A 20,693-nucleotide genomic window follows, 5' to 3' on the forward strand; every position below is an offset into this window, starting at 1 on the left:
CAGCCGATTATCATGAATTTGACGAGGGGGGTTACTACACGCCCATATTGCCCTACCTCTGCTTACTTTGTCAGAGCAGGATGAAAATGGCATGAGAACGCTATTAACCGCTAAATTTTAGCTTGGTGTTGTGCCAACATTTTGCCACTTTTCCAAAGCTTTTAATGCCATAATTATGGCGTAAAAGCTTTGATGAATTGGGACACTGTTCTAAATGATAATGGAAATCTTAATTTCCAATTAATTATTATCATAGATCACAGATTCTAGTTGTTACTGAGGTATGTATGGTCTCGTTTAAAGGCAACCTCTCATGTTAAATAACGCTATTAACCAGCATCTGCATGTAGGCTTAACCTGCAGGTTAAGGCCGGTTTCACATTAGCGCTTTTTCAGCGCGCGCACGGCCGGGGGTAGCTCCGCCCCCGAGCCGGCTCTCTGCCCGGCGTGCCCGCCCCTTGCTTGTAGCGCCGCCTACTAGCGGACAGCGGCGCCTGCGATCGGCGCACCCTATCTTTAGCATAGGGTGCGCAGATCGTGCGCAGGCCGTGCGCTAGTTGCGCTTTGACCTGTGCTGCGCACTTTTGACGGTGCGCCGTGCGCGCCAAAATCAAACTTTTCGGATTTTGGCGCGCACGGCGCACCGTCAAAAGTGCGCAGCACAGGTCAAAGCGCAACTAGCGCACGGCCTGCGCACGATCTGCGCACCCTATGCTAAAGATAGGGTGCGCCGATCGCAGGCGCCGCTGTCCGCTAGTAGGCGGCGCTACAAGCAAGGGGCGGGCACGCCGGGCAGAGAGCCGGCTCGGGGGCGGAGCTACCCCCGGCCGTGCGCGCGCTGAAAATGCGCTAATGTGAAACCGGCCTAATAGCGTTAGAAAGGGGCCCAAGCGCAGTACTGAAAGTCGAGCTAATGGGAGAAGTTAGACTTTTATTCCTCCTGGGAGTTGCCAACTTTCAGCCATAGAGGTACGGCTACAGTCACCACTGACAGCACTGTGCTGTGCATCAATGCAGAGGTGGTCCCATGTTAGCTTGCAGACTAATCCCATATCTGCAAGTTAATAGCATTATCCAACGTAACCGATTCCTTTTAAGCTGTTCACTAGCATAAGTAAAAAGAGATTGTCAGTTGCAATTTTATTTTTGCTTGGAAGTAAACACCCCAATTTCACCAATACTGAGCATTTTTCGCCAAGCCAAATACACATCATAATTACTATAGAAGCAGAATTGGGTCCATCATGGTGCTTGGCATATTTTAGTGCCCTAACTGTGATACAGAGTCACTTCTCATGCACTAGCCGTGAGACTGGATAGTCTAGGGGTCCAGTGTCAAAAGCCTGGAAAGTACGTCATAAACAGAAGGGAGAGACAAAGGCGTAGTCAGGTAACGTTCTGAGGTCAGACTACCAGGAAGATAGTGGATCAGAGGAGAAGGGGTTAAACAGGTGGATGGTCAGAATGAGGTCCAAGGTCAGGTAACGAAAGATCTACAAACAGAACACAAGGCACAGAGAGCCAAACCACACAGTAACTGAATCTACAGTATGTCTGGCAGAGGTCAGGGAGTAACAGCCAAGTTCATTAACCTGGCAATCACCTGGGACAATGAACACTTAGAGACAGCCAGCGCATCCCAGTCACAGACTGGACGGCCTAGCTGTCAATGAGTTGATTGACAGCTCAGCACACCCCTGCACCTCACTGGACAACTGAGCTGTCAATCAAAGTACTGACAGCTTTAGCATGCCCCTGTACCAGATTGGATGGCTGAGCTGTCAATAGCTGCATCCCAGACACACTGAGGGGTGGAAACATGACACTGTCAAGTCCAACCAAAAATGGTCATATATGGTGAAATCTAATGTCCGTGAAATCTAATGTCCATAGATAGTTTCCCTTTTTGTCCAAAATGCCTCTATTCCCAAGCAGCAACACCAATTTCATAAGTATGTTTTTAAATGGAGTCTGTCAGTCATAGAATGGCTGTTCAAACCAAGTACAAGCAGTCGGTGAACCTTAGGAATGGCCAAATAGTTCACTGTACCATCCTACCTACTTATTTTCCACCTATCTACACCCATCTCTGGCTCCTGTAAAGCCACAGTCAATCAAGAAAGAGGAGGCCGGAGATAGATGGGAAACAGGTAGGTAGGAAGGTGCACTGAACTGTTTGGCCACACCAAGGGTGCACCGAGTTCTTGTGCTTGGTTAGAATACTTATTTCATGCTGTCCATCTCCCTTTAAAGTTTACTTTTTCATTTAGACTTAGATAAGTATCAAAAAGTTAAAAGATTTTCGCGACCCTGGAGAATTGAAAAATGTTTAGCTAAATTAAATATTAGAGAACTTGTAAACTTTGGTGCAGCAAATGAAACGTGTACAGTTGTTCTGATTCTGTTGATCCCACAGATTAGTAAAGAACAAGCTGAGATCTTTTTATGAGCCCTGTTCCTCTTTAACATCCAGAGATGAATTAAATGTTTTTACTCCTAAACTTGTTGCAATGTTACATTCCAGGCCCATCTACGCCACCAGGAACAGGTGAGAGAGCTTACTGAGCGAATGAGAGCGAAGCAAGCTTTGTCCCAACGTGCCCCAAATCTTTTCAACTTTTACTCCACGCGAAGTTACAGTAAACCATGGCAGCAGGGGATGAACACAAAATCAGAGGTAACGGTATATACAGGGTGGGCCATTTATATGGATACACCTAAATAAAATGGGAATGGTGACAGTTTTCTTGCGTAGAGTGTCTTGCATTGAAATCTGCTGCAATGACCCAGGTGCTGTGTTCACCAAACATCAACACAATTTCTATCCGCTCCTCACGTGTTAACCTCTGTGACATGTCAATGGCTGTAAACAAAGAGAAACTTGTAAATAACTCATGAAAGAATACAGATTCATTAAAACCAAGCACACCATTGTTTTTTGTGAAATTCTCAATAAGTTTGATGTGTCACATGACCCTCTACCCATTGAAAAAAATAAAGTTGGATCCAAAATGGCCGACTTCAAAACGGCCACCATGGTCACCACCCATCTTGAAAAGTTTTCCCCCTCCCATATACTAATGTGCCACCAACCATTCCCATTTTATTTAGGTGTATCCATACAATGGCCCTGTAGATTATTAATATTTATTTATATAGTGCCATTGATTCCATGGTGCTGTACATGAGAAGGGGGGTTACATACAAATTACAGATATCATTTACAGTAAACAAACTAACAATGACAGACTGATACAGAGGGGAGAGTACCCTGCCCTTTCGGGCTTACATGCTACAGGATGGTGGGGAAGGAGACAGTAGTTTAGTGGGTTGCAGCAGTTCCGGTGTTGGTTGAGGCGGTAGCTTCGGTAGTGGTGAGAGAAAAGGAGAGAGCGGTGTCATTGCAGGCTGTAGGCTTTCTTAAAGAGAAGGGTTTTCAGGTTCCGTCTGAAGGATCTGAATGTGGTTGATAGCCGGACTTGTTGGGGCAAAGAATTCCAGAGGGTGGGGGATATTTGGGAGAAATCTTGGAGGCGGTTGGGTGAGGAGCGAATAAGTGTGGAGGAGAGAAGGAGGTTTTGGGAGGATCGGAGATTACGTGAGGGAAGATATCGGGAGATCAGTTCAGAGATATATGGAGGAGACAGGTTATAGATGGCCTTGTAGGTCAGTATTAGTAATTTGAATTGGATACGCTGAGGGATTGGGAGCCAGTGAAGAGATTTGCAGAGGGGAAAGCGGAGGAGTAGCGAGGAGAAAGATCAATCAGTCGGGCAGCAGATTGTTTATTAAAGCAATGTACTGTAGTTACTTTATATTAAAATGATCTCTAATCATATGTAGTAAGCATGATCTGATTGGGCAAAGGAAGGGATGGGGAGGAGGTGAGCTGTGACATCATTTTGTACATATTGTAAATGGTGGAACCTGTGTTATCAACTGTACAAAGTGATTCTACAACAAAAAGAGAGCTTTGTTCCAACTCTTTGGGATAAAATTCAAAACTTTATTGTATCATGATTAAAATTCCATAGCACTCATAAAGAAACTCCTTAAAGGGAAGGTGCCATCCAAAAACTTTTTTTTCAGCAATTGAAAAAATGTAAAGAATTAATGTTTACATTTTCTTAAAAAATATTATCATTTGTTTTTAATTTTGCAAAATATGAAAAATAATTTTAAAAAGTTTGGCATTTCCACTTGTTAACACTAGGGGGAGCAGCTACTGAAATTTGGCACAAAAACCTAGTGTACAACTAGCTCACATTACTGCCCTGCAGTAATTATGGGCAGAATCTGCTGACATGGGTGTGATGTCACTCCTCTCCTCCCCTTCTGGGTGTTTGCTAAGTTAAAAGAGAGGATGACATCTAGGAACACAGTGAGCAGCCATTTTGATGGGGCCTGCAAAGTTACTGACTGTCTTTGCATGCGAAGTCTGGATCAGAATAGGCCATCAATCAGCAGAAATGTGTCCTGGATTTCTGTGGAGCAGACAGTCCATCCATGTGTATAAAACACAGCACTCTATGTACAATCCCTGGCACCGAACAGGGTGCCCCCCATAGACCAGCACACTGCACTCCTAAAATACTCTGTGCTGCTGTCACCCTGCTCCTTCCACCATACATCAGGCTCCTGTCGCCTCGCTTTCACACATCGCCAGGACAGGATCTGAGGAGAGGAATGGGGTCTTTGGTCACTGAGCATGGCAGGCTGCAAGGATTCTGGGAGCAGGGTGACAGCAGCACAGAGTATTTCAGGAGAGCAGTGTGCTGGTCTATGGGGGGCACAGAGGGAGATATATGGGGAGGAGCAGGGTGACAGCACCACAGAAATCCAGGAAACATTTCTGCTGATTGATGGCCTGTTCTGATCCAGACTTTGCATGCAAAGACCACATTCCCCTCCTCAGATCCTGTCCTGGCGATGTGTTAAAGCGAGGCGATAGGCACAGTCTGGGGTGACGCTGGGAAGCAGGATGGGGGAAATGGAGCCATTCAGTAGCAATAAAAATGAGACCCCTCTTTAGCTGCCTCACCAGCCCTCCCTTGACTGCACCTAACTATTACCCCTGACCCGTGTGCAGGTGCTCAGTCAGAACCACCCTAGAATGGGTCCCCTTTTAGCAGATAATACTGCCATAGTGTTTTCACATAATACCACCATATACTTCACACATAATACCGCCATATAGTTCATACACAATACCACCATGTAGTTCACACATAAATCCAGCAGGGTGACAGCAGCACAGACTATTTCAGGAGAGCAGTATCACACTGGATAGGATTAGATACACGGCTCAGCAGTCAGTATCACACGGGATAGGATTAGATACACGGATCAGCAGTCAGTATCACACAGGGTAGGATTAGATACACGGATCAGCAGACTGTATCACACAGGATAGGATTAGATACACGGCTCAGCTGTCAGTATCACACAGGATAGGATTAGATACACAGCTCAGCAGTCAGTATCACACAGGATAGGATTAGATACACAGCTCAGCAGTCAGTATCACACAGGAGAGGATTAGATACATGGCTCAGCTGTCAGTATCACACAGAATAGGATTAGATACACAGATCAGCAGACTATCACACAGGATAGGATTAGATACACGGATCAGCAGACTGAATCACACAGGATAGGATTAGATACATGGCTCAGCAGACTGTATCACACAGGATAGGATTAGATACACGGCTCAGCAGACAGTATCACACAAGAGAGGATTAGATACACAGCTCAGCAGTCAGCATCACACAGGATAGGATTAGATACACGGATCAGCAGACAGTATCACACAGGAGAGGATTAGACACATGGCTCAGCAGTCAGTATCACACAGGAGAGGATTAGACACATGGCTCAGCAGTCAGTATCACACAGGATAGGATTAGATGCACGGCTCAGCAGTCAGTATCACACAGGATAGGATTAGATACACAGCTCAGCAGTCAGTATCACACAGGAGAGGATTAGATACATGGCTCAGCTGTCAGTATCACACAAGAGAGGATTAGATACACAGCTCAGCAGTCAGCATCACACAGGATAGGATTAGATACATGGATCAGCAGACAGTATCACACAGGAGAGGATTAGACACATGGCTCAGCAGTCAGTATCACACAGGATAGGATTAGACACATGGCTCAGCAGTCAGTATCACACAGGATAGGATTAGATACACGGCTCAGCAGTCAGTATCACACAGGAGGATTAGATACACGGCTCAGCTGTCAGTATCACACAGGATAGGATTAGATACACGGATCAGCACACATCACACAGGAGAGGATTAGATACACAGCTCAGCAATCAGTATCACACAGGTTAGGATTAGATGTCCAGCAGATGGCCAAGTGTTTTGAAACAGCAGGGAGCAGCTCCTCCTATGTTTTGCAAGAGCAGGGGCTGCAGCCCGGTCGGGTGTTTTGGAAAGAGCAGCTCGGTCTCCAGCAGCTCGTCCTGGTTCCTCTCCTGCAGCTGGTATGTGCAGAGTGAACATCCAAGTCGTTATGCTGGAACAGTACAGCATCCAGGGCTTTCAATGGCGTGTAAATGAAGCTAAAAGAAAAGCACAGGGCTCTAATAAAATGGTGCCTGGCCACACCTACAGCTGTGAATTGAACTGCCCACAGAGGCATGGCCAGTTCACTCCTGATGCTGCTGCAATGAAAGAGATAAGGTCGGGAGCCGACTGTTGTTATGTCTCATGCCCAGGGACTGCCGTAAATAAGCATGGAAAGTGTCGTTCAGCAGCCAGCAAGGTAAGATGGCAGCCCCCAGTGGCTGCATTAATACCGTACAAAAAACAATCCATACACACCACTGAGTCAAGCTTAGGGGACAATATCTTTTTATACTATTTTCTTTTTTACATTAAATTATGAAAAAACACGGCACCTTCCCTTTAAAGGAGGAAAAGTGACGCTTTTCTATCGTATTCCTGCGATCTTAATCAGAGATTTGATTGTTGAGCTGTTTTCATTGCTTTTTTTTTTATTTCCTATAGAGTGGTGCTAACTTTTATTATAATTTTGTCTGTGTTGATAATGAGACTTCTGAAAAAGTCATCTGCAAAGAACAGGACATGTGTCTATTATACAACCTAGTTGCCAGTTTTCCAATTTCTAATGATTTTTTTTTTATAGAAATAGGGATATGGGATTTTAGTTTAAAAAAATGATTTAAAACAATAGGTCATCTTCTGATGACACATTCCTTTTAAACTACAGCTTTATACCTTCTGCAACATGGACGCATAAGCTTGGTTTTGCTTTTAATGCATGTACGTAAATGCAGTGGGATGACAACTGCTGTGCCCAGTGTAGTAATTAGCGATAACCAGACAGTAACACAAAAGAGGAAAAAAATATATATCGCTAATGGAAATGAGGAGGAAATCTTTATAAAGAAAAGTAGTGAAGGGCACATTTCCTGAATAGAAGTCAATAACACATTTTTATTTTGTTGTCTTTTTTATATTCCAAAGGATTGTATCATTTCCCGAATATGCTGATTCACCACAGTGCTGAATCACTACATCTCACATCATAAAAGACCATGTCTAGAAAAAGAAAGACCTGTTATCTGCTCAAAGATTTTCCTATCACCTGTATCATTGAATCAATATTCAAGACCAGGCTATACATGCAAATTTTAAGGGCAGAGGATGGGGTTTAAAGTTTTACTGACCGCAAAAGTGTTAAATATTAAATCGGTGGCCATGGTAGTGCATATTTTTATGGGAAACCGCCAAGTGTGCCTTCCTGTGTGTCTGTGATAATTACTTATTAATAGGAAAATCCATTTATTCTTTCTACTAAAATCTAAAATGACCATACACCAGCTATTCCTGGCCACAGGATTTGCTATATTAACGGCTAATGATTGCAATCTCAATTGTGATTGTCACCAGTGAAGAATTAATTGCTTTTTAGAGAATAGAAGCAATTTATTAGGTTATTTTTCATCATTGTAATTATTATGGTTATAAATGGTTGTAGTTTACATTAGCAATATTCTAAGTATTCATCTCTTAACCCAGCGAGTTCAATTTTATGGGATAAGAAAACAAAGAACCTTGTCTAATCTGAAAATAACTACCCTAAAGGTGCTGTCACACTTAGCGATGCACCAGCGATCCCGACCAGCGATATGACACGGTCAGGATCGCTGATGCATCGATAAGTGGTCGCTAGTGAGCTGCCACACAGGCAGATCTCACCAGCGACATAGTAGGGGTCGGGGGTCGCTACTTACCTGTCAGACGCGGCGATCCTGACGTCCTCCCGCACGCGTCGCTCGTCGGCGCCACAGGAAGCCCAGCAGGAAGCTGACGACGAGAAACGGCCCAGGACGTTCTTGCGCGATCAGCGATAACCACCGGGGAGCCGGTCGGAGGTAAGTATCAGACATAGCGATATCGCTAGCAATAGCGCTGCTACGTCACAAAAACCAGTGACGTTACAGCGATATTGTTAGCGATATCGCTTAGTGTGACAGGCCCTTAACTCAGGGCCGGTTTTAGGCAAAGTGGGGCCCTAGGCAAAGTTTAAAATAGGGTCCCAAATGCTGACATATTGCACATCACACAGAAGCATTTCAATTGTATTTACATGCACTGAGTTCAGGTCGCTAAATGAGTGTGATCGATAATATTGAAATCGTTCAACACTTGTTTCCCGGCCTCTTTGCAGCGTCTGGGAAAGAATGATGGGGACAGAATGATCACTAATGGATCACTAACAGATCACCATACAGTATCATGTTATCAGCAGCACATCTACAGTTTACACCCCATAGTCCTCCATATAATATAATGTGCCCCATAGTCCTCCATATAGTATAATACACTCCCTATAGTCCTCCATATAATATATGTATATAATGTGCCCCATAGTCCTCCATATAGTATAATACACTTCTCATAGTCTTCCATATAGTATAATACACTCCTCATAGCGCTCCATATTTTAAAATACACTCAGTCCTCCATATAGTATAATACACCGCCAGTCATCCATGTAGTACAATTCACTTCCCATAGTATAATGCACCCCATAGTTCTTCACATAGTATAATGTATTTCCCATAGTCCTCGATACAGTATAATGCAGCCCACATATAGTATAATGCAGCCCCACCATACAATATAATGTAACCCTCCCACAGAATATAATGCAGCCCCCCTCTTATAGTATAGTGCAGCCACCCCTTATAGTATAATGCAGCCACCCCACATAGTATAATGTAACCCCCATACAATATAATGCAGCCCCCCTCATAGAATATTGCAGCCCCTTATATAGTATAATGTAGCCCCTCCATAGAATACAATGTAGCCCCCCTCATATAGTATAATGCAGCCCCCACAGAATATAATGTAGCCCCCTCAGAGTACGATGCAATCACCCCCCATAGAATATAATATAATAAATATAATACAGCCCCCATAGAATATAATGTAGCCCTAGATAGAATATAATACAGCCCACCTCCCCATAGAATATAATGTAGCCCCCCATATTATATAACACAGCCTCCCCCATAGAATATAATGTAAAATGTACCCCCCATGGTATATAACACAGCCGCATAGTATGTAGCCCATCACCACATGGTATATAGCCTAGCACCACATGGTTTATAGCACAGCCACACATGGTATATAGCTCAGCACCACATGGTATATAGCACAGCCACACATGGTATATAGCCCAGCTCCACATGGTGTATAGCACAGCCACACATGGTATACAGCACAGCCACATGTGGTATATAGCCCAGCACCACATGGTTTACAGCACAGCACCATGGTATATAGCCAAGCACCACATGGTATATAGCCCAGCACCACATGATATACAGCACAGCACCACATGGTATGTAGCACAGCACCACATGGTATGCAGCACAGCACCACATGGTACGTATATAGCCCAGGCCACACATGGTATATAGCCCGGCCACACATGGTATATAGCCCAGGCCACACATGGTATATAGCCCAGCACCACATAGTATATAACCCAGGCCAAACATAGTATATAGGCCAGGCCACACATGGTATATAGTCCAGCACCTGTAATACTATATCCTTAGAAGTCTAAGGATGTGGCTCTACTATGCTAATGTATAAGGAAAATATACAGGGTTTGGCTGGGTCCCACTAGTGACTCACAGAGCATGGGATGCGATATGCTAATAACCCTCAGTTCCTAATCTGTTGCGGGCGGGAGCCAAGTGTCAGTGCTCTGTGCTCCGATCTTCTCGCACGGCAGGATCGCTGCACCACTGCGGAGGACATGGAGAAATTAATTTTTCCATCTCCTCTGCTGTCGACGTTGGTGAGAATCGCACTGCACTCGGGTGATATCGAAGTGCAGTGCAAGTTTCTCCCGCACCTATAGACTTATATGGGTTAGTGAGATCCGATTCTAGGGTGCAATCACAGCCTGCTGCGATTGTTTTCTCATGCCGTATCGGCATGAGAAAATAATCCCAGATGTGAGCTGCACTATAGAGTAACAGTGCGAGTGCAAATCCAATTTTTTTATCGGATTGCACTTGTTCAATTTCATCACAAGTGAGAACAAGGCACACAACACAGCCATTCCATAAGAAAACAATATATTTGGACACACAACACAACCATTCCATAAGAGGCACACAACACAGCCATTCCATAAGAAAACAATATATTTGGACACAGCCATTCCATAAGAAAACAATATATTTGGTCATCGGATGAAAAGCAAAGACACAAATTAGACGATCGACAGCTTTTTTGTGAAAATCTGCTTCACCTTTGGACCAAGTATATCGTCATTTCTATTTGGTGAGGATATCCATTTATTTCTCTATCTACACACGTTGCGGATTTGCTGCGGATCTGCAGCGGTTTTGCCGTTGCGGATCCGCTGCAGACTGGCTAGTGATTTACAGTACCATGTTATTCTATGGGGAAAAAACCTACTGTGCACATGCTGGAGATAAAAAGGACACAGAATTTCAGGAAAAGAGCATGTCGCCAACCATTAACCCCTTTACCCCCAAGGGTGGTTTGCATGTTAATGACCGGGCCAATTTTTACAATTCTGACCACTGTCCCTTAATGAGGTAATAACTCTGGAACGCTTCCATGGATCCTGGTGGTTCTGACACTGTTTTCTCGAGACATATTGTACTTCATGATAGTGGTAACATTTCTTTGATATAACTTACGTTTATTTGTGAAATAAACGGAAATTTGGCGAAAATTTAGAAAATTTAGCAGTTTTCCAACTTTGAATTTTCATGCCCTTAAATCACACAGATATGTCACACAAAATACTTAATAAGTAACATTTCTCACATGTCTACTTTACATCAGCCCAATTTTGGAACAAAAATATTTTTTTTGTTAGGAAGTTATAAGGGTTAAAAGTTAACCAGCGATTTCTCATTTTTACAACACCATTTAGATTTAAGGACCACATCACATTTGAAATTACTTTGAGTGGTCTATATGACAGAAAATACCCAAAAGTGACACTATTCCAAAAACTGCACCCATCAAGGTACTCAAAACCACATTCAAGAAGTTTATTAACCCTTCAGGTGCTTCACAGGAATTTCTGGAATGTTTAAAAAAAATTAACATTTACATTTTTTTCACAAAAAATTTACTTCAGATCCAATTTCTTTTATTTTACCAAGGGTAAAAGGAGAAATTGGACCCCAAAAGTTGTGGTACAATTTGTCCTGAGTATGCTGATAGCCCATATATGCAGGTAAACCACTGTTTGGATGCATAGCAGAGCTCGGAAGTGAAGGAGCGCCGTTTAACTTTTCAATGCAAAATTGGCTGGAATTAAGATTGGATGCCATGTTGCATTTGGAGAGCCCCTGATGTGCCTAAATAATGGAAACCCCCAAAAGTGACACCATCTTGGAAAGTAGACCCCCTAAGGAACTTATCTAGATGTGTGATGAGCACTTTGAACCCCCAAGTGCTTCACAGAAGTTTATAACGTAGAGCCATAAAAATAAAAAATCAGATTTTTTTCAGAAAAATGATCTTTTTGCCCCCAATTTTTTATTTTCCCAAGGGTAACAGGAGAAATTGGACCCCAAAAATTGTTGTGCAATTTGTCCTGAGTATGCTGATACCCCATATGTGGGGGTAAACCACTGTTTGGGTGCATGGCAGAGCTTGGAAGGGAAGGAGCGCCGTTTTACTTTTTCAACGCAAATTGGCTGGAATTGAGATCGGAAGCCATGTCGCGTTTGGAGAGCCTCTGATGTGCCTAAACAGTGGAAACCCCCCAATTCTAACTCCAACCCTAACCCCAACACACCCCTAACCCTAATCCCAACCCTAACCATAACCCTAACCACAAACCTAATGCTAACACACCCTCAACCCTAATCCCAAACCTAACTCTAGTCCCAACCATAACCCTAATCCCAACCATAACCGTAATCCAAACCCTAACCCCCAACCCAATTCTAGCCCCAACCCTAACCCTAATTTTAGCCCAACTCTAACCCTAATGGAAAAATAGTAATAAATAATTTTTTTTTGCGGTCACCGTTATACTTTTCATAACGGCGATTGCAACACCGAGGTTGGTAAAAACCGATCAAAATCATGTTCTCTGGGGTCTCGGCTGCCGGAGAAATTCCAACGCTTGGGGGCACTATAATTGTTATGATTGGGTCACCGAGGAGGAGAGCAAGCTCAAGCTAAGCCACAGAAAACCAGAGAGGTTGGTAACTAAGCGGATTGCAGACCCCCTAATCCTATCCACACAACTAGCAGTAGCCGTGGAGCGTGCCTACGATGATCCTAGACACCTCGGCACAGCCGGAGAGCTAACTAAACCTAAAGCAAGAAAGGTGAAATCTAAACTGCCCTGGAATATACCCCCAAAGAAACAGATAGCCCCCAAATATATATTGTCAGTGAGACAAGATGAAAACACAAACACAGGTAGCAAAATAGACTGAGCAAACGATGGGGCCCACACTGACTAGACAGGACAGGAAAGGAAAGACACTGTCTGCAATCACGCAATAAACCCTGCAAAAAGGTCCAACACGTCTGATGCAAAAATAATGAAGTCGCACGACTTCGCCCACTATATCAGCACTCTGGTATATTCTGAAAGCAGAGCAAAAAGAGGCCAATCTAATAAGAGACAAAAACAAACTGGCACAAGCAGTAACATATGGATGGTGATTCAGGACAGCCCCAGCCGGAGCTGGCTGACCCACACAAAACTGAAATAGACAAAACCAGATCAAATGTGAACAGAATAGCAAAGAACACTCAGCTGAGCATGCAGGGACTGAGCTGGAATCTAAGACCTCAGGAGGCAGGAAAAAATCACCAGCAGGGATAGAGGGAGTCGGTTGTCTTAAATCCAGTCAGAAACCTCAGATCTCCAATCGTCATCCTCATTATCAGGTGGAAAGCCTCTGTTAATCAGATCAGCTCCATTACCTCCAGTAACCACCAGAGGGAGCCCAGAAAGAGAACTCGCAACCCCTCCGTCAACCTGACCAGCTCCACCACCTTCAGCAGTAACCAGAGGTAGGCCAGAAAGTGAATTCACAACATATAACCTTAAACCTCAGCACCTTTAAAAAGAAGGGCTGTGGTTTAAGTACCTTTAACTGCCGCCGTTAAAAGGCGTATCGGCGGTCGTTAACGGGTTAAGTGTAACTCATCATTTTCCCCTGCTCGCGCCGATAACCGGCAGAGCAGGAGAGAATGATGAGAGCCGTGTTCAGCACCCAGCTTCTGGGGAACTGCGCTTACTGCAGCGTATTCCCTGGCATCTGTCCGTGTGGACATGCCACACGTGTGCCGCAAGTATTACACACATGGACAGTGACTTCTCCGGTACCAGAAATATCAGGACGTGTGAAAGAGGCCTTTTAGTGGGTTTTTATGTTTGGCACCTACTAAAAGACGCTTTTTATTGCAAAGAATAGTTTTTGCATCGCCACATTTTGAGAGCTATGTTTTCCATATTTTGTCCCACAGAGTCGTGTGAGGTCTTGTTTTTTGCGGGACAAGCTGACGTTTTTATTTGTATAATTTTCAGGCACATGACATTTTTTGATCACTTTCTATTCCGATTTTTTAGAGTCAGAATGAGCAAAAACCAGCAATTCATGAATTTCTTTTTTTTATTTTTTGGGGGGGCGTTTATATTGTTCCGTGTGTGGTAAAATTTTTAAGGCAGTTTTATTCTTTATCTTTTTTATGTTTTGGTGCTTTTATATAATAAAAACTATTTTATAGAAAAAATAATTATTTTTGCATCACTTTATTCTGACAGCTATAACTTTTTTATTCTTCCACTGATGACGCTGTTTGGTGACTCGTTTTTTGCGGTACCATGTTTATTTATATCCGTCTTTTTGATCTTGTGTTATTCCACGTCTTGTGCGGTGGTATGATGATAAAGCATTGTTTTTTGCCTTTTTTTATGGTGTTCACTAAAAGGGTTAACTAGAGGGACAGTTTTATAGGTCGGGTCATTATGGACGGTGCAATACAAAATATATGTACTTTTATTGTTTAGATTTTGTTTTCCATTCAAATATTCATTTAGTAATAGAATAAATATTGATTTTTTTGTATTATTATTTTCATATTTTTACAATTATTTAACATTTTTTTTTTACTTTATTCTAACTTTTACACTTTGTCCCACTATGGGACAATCATTTTTTTGCAGGCTGATTGCTTTTATAGCATGCAGATGAAGAAGCATCTGAATTTTATAGAAGCTGTCTGCACTGCACTTACTGCACACTGACCTGAGAGACTTCCTGATCATGCACTGTGCACGATAGGAAGTTTCTTAGCTCCAGTAGCCCGGATGTCGTCATTCAGCAGCATTCTGCAGACAGCCAATCATAGCGGATTCTTACTGATATATGCAAATGATTTGGTGCGAAAATGAAACAACCAACGACTTTTCAACGAATTTCTGCTAAATACTCAGCAGGTTTACCCATATTACCATGTGTGGCATACTCTTCTTCCGTTTTTCTTATGGAATGTCAGCGGTGAGTGCCGCTTTCTAAGTTCTCTACTCTCTACAAATTTCATGTTTGTTTCTTTAAGCTGAGCAGCCCAGTATTTGAGCATGTACTCAATATACTTGTTCACGAGATAAATCCCTTATGGATTTACAGGGAGTCCTTCATATGAATAAACGCTATTTTGCCTTATTTAGGCTACTTTCAGACTTGCGTTACCAGGCACAGCACTCGGCCGCCGCTAAGCTCCGCCCCCGGCCACGCCCCCTCCGGTCAGCTCCTCCTGTGGTCGCATGACACTGCATGCGATTAACATACCCTATATTTAGCGTTGGGTATGCTGGCCGTGCACTGGTATGTTCTTGCCAGCGCATGCTCCCTTTTTGCTCTGCTCCAAGCGCACAAAAATGCAACAAGGTGTGTTTGGCGCACGTCGGCGCAAAAAGGGCGCATGCGCCGGCAAAAACATACCAGCGCACGGCCAGCGTACCCAACACTAAATATAGGGTACGCTGATCGCATGCAGCGTCATGCGACCATAGGAGGAGCTGACCGGAGGGGGCGCGTCCGAGGGCGGAGCTTAGCGGCGGCTGAGCACTGCGCCTGGTAACGCAAGTCTGAAAGAAGCCTAACATGTCAGTTTTTTTCATTTAATAGAAAAACTGACCGCGTTTTATCAGTGATGTTTGGTCGGAGTTTCATCCGAGTTTGGAGTGTCATCGGTTTCTCTTGTATGTGAAAAGGAAAAAATGATCTCTATTCTTTTCATATGCAATAGTCCATGAAAATCGGACTGCACTCTGATGTATGTTATCCGAGTGCTTTCCGAACTTTCACAGACCCATAGACTTGCATTGCCAGTTGTGATCCGACAGTCAAATCAAAATCGAACATATCTCCATGATTTTGCTTGGACCACTCTGTCTGCAGAAAATCACGGACATGTGAATGACTCACTATTAAAGGTACGGCTATCTGTGAAAAACACAGATAATACTCATATGTGAAAAATGGTCATCTGAATGAGGCTTACCCTGCAGACATGGGCTTAATATGCAGATTAATAGTGTTCTAAAGCTGTGCAGCGGCCGCCGATCTGAAATTCTGACTGCTCGAAGTTAATCAACTTTATTCCACCTGGCAGCCTCCATCTTTCAATCATATAGAAGCGGCCAGCGTGGCTTCAGTCACTTCTGAGGAGATAGTGAGCTATGGCTGTAACCACACCTCACACTATGACTGACAGCTGGCTCTGAGCGGTTGTGGTTTTAAGTGCAGAATCCCCACATTTTGAAACTGAAAAAAAAAAGCTCTGAAAAAAATATGAACAAAAAAAAACCACAACAAAGAGAAGGTTACTACTGTACATTTTGTTATATAAACCGATCAGAAAAAGGATGCAAATAAGCGTGAAAAAATGTATAAATAAAACATATACTTTATTGATACAAATAGACACTCATTAAAACACCAATAAAACAGGGAGAAGTATCTAAGTAAACACAGCACCAGGGATACAGTGTAATCATCACAACAAGGGTTAATGATAATAACACGGAAAGTAGTGGCCTGCTAGAAATATGGGACACCTGCACGTAAAGGTCCTATCTATCCAGGGATGGAGGTAAGGAGTTAAAAATACTTATGCAAACATTTTCAGTCTAGTGGAGTCATTGCCAAAGTAAAGACAGACATTGCAGGTTCCATATACATAGTTGAACCTGCCTACCCCAGTCTCTATTAACGTGTATGGAGAGGTCCCATAAGGTGACAGAGCTCCAGAACACAACTCATATTACCTGGTGCTGGGAAGTGACAGACCCCAACGCGCGTTTCGCGTCAGCTTCTTCGGGGGTCTTGGACATTTTGGTGCTAACACCTACACAAAAAAATCCAGCTGTTATAATGCATTGTTTGCATACAAGGCAGTGTGTCATAAATCACATGTAAGAAAGATCGTGACTCCATGCACCTAAGCCTTGCCGTGTGTATGAAGCTTTCTGAGTTTAGCTCATAATGGAAGTCACAACGCTATGACATAGCCATCGTCCATTGAATGCCACTGGTGCCCATTGGAACCCAGCTGATCCCTTTTAAATTATAATGAGGTACACTTAGGTTTCATGAAATTTCCATCATTTTGATGGGAAGAATAGCTCTACATGGTGCAGAGCCTCTAACGGCGGTGTGAACAGGCTTGGTACATTTTCTTTTAACATGCTTCACATCTTTGTAGTTAATAATTGCTCCTTTAAAATTTCTAGTAATGGCTTAGCAGAAAGCAAAGCTTATAATAGACTTGTAAAGTTAAGAAAATAAAGTAAATCTGTGAATGTAACACATTTGGAGCAAATTGTTTGTGATAAGAAATGCACTAGACTAAAATAGATGTTATTTTAAAAGAAACTTGCAAGCACTGAAAAGTCAAAGGCTACTTTCACACATCAGGTTTTCGTCATCAGGCGCGATCCGGCGTCGTGCCGGAATGCCGGATCCGGCAAATGTTTAGTAAAACCTGATGTGCCGGATCCGGTTTTCTGCCGGATCCGTCTTGTTCTTGACAGACAAAACCGGATCCGTCTCATCCGGTTCATCCGTTTTTCGACGGATTACGCCGGATCTGGTTTTTAAAATTGACCCTTGTGGCCTTCCGAACGGGATTGGCTACTGGAAAACTAGATATAGCATGTTCCTACAGCCCTTCTTTGACAGGTTGTAGAGGAGAAAGTGCAGGTTGGAGAGAAGAGCAAGTTACTGGCGAAGATGGATGTTGTCATTGGAAATATTACCACTAGAAGTTCTGTGACGGTTTCAGTAATGAGGGACAATTTTGCACTATACTTTATGTCACCTCAAGGCAGAGTACACTGGCAGGATGACAGAGTGTGAAAGATTTGTGCCCTAAAACTTGTGTACCTTCTGGACCAACAGTATATACCTTTGCCAACCAAAGTTGGCTATCTTGTCATGGTCTTACTATTTTTAGCTTTAGGCCACAGGTGTGTACCTGGTTGTGTTTCATGCAAAGTATTTCACCTTTTAACAAAAGTTGTGTACATTGGTAGGAAATCACCAACAATAAACACAACTTTTTAGGTGAAATACTTTGCTTCAAACACAACCAGGAACACAACTGTGGCAAAAAGCTAAAATTTACCCACAGTTATATACCTGGTTTTGAATACCTTTTTACCTTTTAAATACCCTGTATTTAACCTTTTTTTTAAACATATTTCGCCGCAGAAAGAAATGACAGACAACCAGTTTAAACAATAATTTAACTTTTATTTAAAATATTTTTTTTTTGTAAACTGTTTTTAAAGTTAAAAAAACTTTTTTAATAAAGGTTTGAAACCAACAGGGCATTTTTATTACAAAACACATCATAAATCTGTGTAGTGTGGGGTGGAAATACTGCTGGAGGGGCTGCGGGACACTTCGACAATGGGAGTGTGGAGAGGACTGGGATCGTGGTGGGGAAGGAACAGTTAGAGGTGATGGTGTGGAAAAAGCTACAGAATGGGTGGACATGTGGGAGGCAGAAGAGGTGGTGGGCGGTGGAGTGGAGGGTTGGGCAGGGACTGTAGGAGCAGATGATGTTGATGGAAAGTTGTATGGGGAAGGAGTTTGGTACGGGGAAGGAGTTTGGTACGGGGCAGGTTGCTGGAAGTGGGGAGATGTCTGGTACTGGGGAGGTTGCTGGTACTGGGAAGGTTGCTGGTACTGGTGAGGTTGCTGGTATGTAATAGGAGGGGGAGGATGGAAAGTGGCTGGAGGGGGTGCAGATGTAATAGGAGGGGGAGGATGGAAAGTGGCTGGAGGGGGTGCAGATGTAATAGGAGGGGGAGGATGGAAAGTGGCTGGAGGGGGTGCAGGTGGAGGAACTACAGTGGTGGGAGGTGGAGGTTGGGAGGTAACCTGCTGTAGAGCACCGTGGCACGAATGCATTACATGCATCTGCTGGGTAGGAGATAGTGTTGCCATGCGCTCCACAACAGACCTGATAAAGGTGTGGTTTGGCGAAGATCTTGCTTCTGAATGCATGGTTTGCAGAAGTGTCTTCACCTCCAGAATGCTGGAGTTGATCTGCTGAAAGCCTGCGGAGATTTGCTCTGACAAGACTTTTAGACAGTTCTGGAAAGATGCATTCAGATGCAAGAACTCTGGCGCATAACTCTTTTCCTGACCCCTCTGCCGCTGCCGCCCAGTACCCGCAGGTGTACTAGAGGTGGCAGGGGCAGAAGGGTGGGGTAAAGGGAAAGCGATCTCCTCACCAGCAGCTTCATGTAATGTAGGCGGCCACAATGCTCCTGTGCTGGTGGATGGGACAGATGGGTCGAATGTGTGGGAAGGCTGGGAAGGTGCAGATGTACCGGGGCGGTCGAAGTGTCCCTCGGTGCCGGTCTCCTCAGGGATCGCCTCAGAAGGGTCCAATCGTGCAGGCTCCCGAGTGCTGCTCACCGTGCTGTGGAATAAAGAGAAAAAAAAACAATTAAAATACTGACATGGTATGGCCCTGGCTGAAAAAAAAAAGTTACATTTTTTTCACATGTGGTGTGGAATATTTACCTTCTAGTGACCATTGTTTCCCGGAGGAACGACAGGGCTTGTGCGTACTTGTACTTGCTCCTGCGTCCTCCAGATCCACTCGGGGCCCGCATCTCTTTATTGAACTCCTTCTTGAAACGATCCCTCACAGACCGCCACCGATTCACAATTCTGTTCCCTGAAACGAGAAAGGAGTGGTTAGTATACAACATCAGTGTTTCACAAACTCCAGTCCTCATGGTCCCCAGGGGTCATGTTTTCAGGATTTCCATAGTAAATAGAAATCCTGAACACATGATCCGTGGGGACCACGAGGACTGGAGTTCGGGAAACACTGGTTTACATCAAACAACCGGTACTGTATATACTTACGCTCTTTAATCTGGGCCCGAACATCGAGGTCCTCCCAGCGGCCCACAAGGAGCGAACAGATTTCCTCCCAGAGTCGTCGGGTAACGATAAGGTCAGCGTGGCGGCGGTCAGCCATATTCCAGAGCGGCTCCCTTTCTCTGACGAGATCGATGAGGTGGTCCACATCGAGTCCTCCATCCTCACCGTCAGAGTCGGGAGCACGCTGTGAAGGCTGTTAAAGAAAAAGACAAAAATAACATAATTAGCCTCCACAAAAGAAATGAAATAAAAAGTGCAAAAAAACAAAGCAAAAATATTTATACTTACACGCTGGTGACCGCCGCGTTGCTGTCGCCGACGACCCTGGGAGGCACTGCGAGGACCTCTTGGCCGAGCACCAGATTGGGAAGACTAGAGAAGAAAACAAAAAATGTTATGTCTTTGGATGTAGGCATTTGTTTGCTGTGTGTGGTCTGCAGAACATTGTTTTCTATGTGTTGTGTGTAGTGTGATGTTGTGTTTCTGCATTTGATGCAAAAAACTTACCAATTGTGAGCCCACTCCAAGTGTCTGTCCACCCCTTCCTTCTTCTTCTGGGAGCTCCTCTTCATCTTGTGAATCCTGTTTTGAAATAAAAGGCAATGAATAGACATATATTACAGAGATGATGGATTTTGGAAATAAAAACTTACCGTCAAACGCTGACGATGCGAGGGAGGGCTCCCAGAAGAAGATGT

General features: G+C 43.8%; 1 protein-coding gene across 5 annotated transcripts in view; it reads left to right on the top strand.

The window, feature by feature from the left end:
- Positions 1 to 20,693, top strand: part of MARCHF10 (membrane associated ring-CH-type finger 10) — a 225,118-nt gene that overhangs the window by 125,634 nt on the left and 78,791 nt on the right. For 4 of the 5 annotated variants that reach the window (XM_073582331.1, XM_073582327.1, XM_073582328.1 and 1 more), the window contains exon 3: positions 2,525 to 2,677. In XM_073582331.1, the coding sequence (XP_073438432.1) occupies positions 2,525 to 2,677 (153 nt within the window). Of the gene's footprint in view, positions 1 to 2,524; positions 2,678 to 6,515; positions 6,783 to 20,693 lie in introns of those variants that run through there. The other variant, XM_073582329.1, reaches the window with a different exon arrangement.

This window comes from Dendrobates tinctorius, unplaced genomic scaffold, assembly GCF_039654945.1.
Source record: "Dendrobates tinctorius isolate UK_male_01 unplaced genomic scaffold, ASM3965494v1 ptg000071l, whole genome shotgun sequence".
Lineage (NCBI taxonomy): Eukaryota > Metazoa > Chordata > Amphibia > Anura > Dendrobatidae > Dendrobates > Dendrobates tinctorius.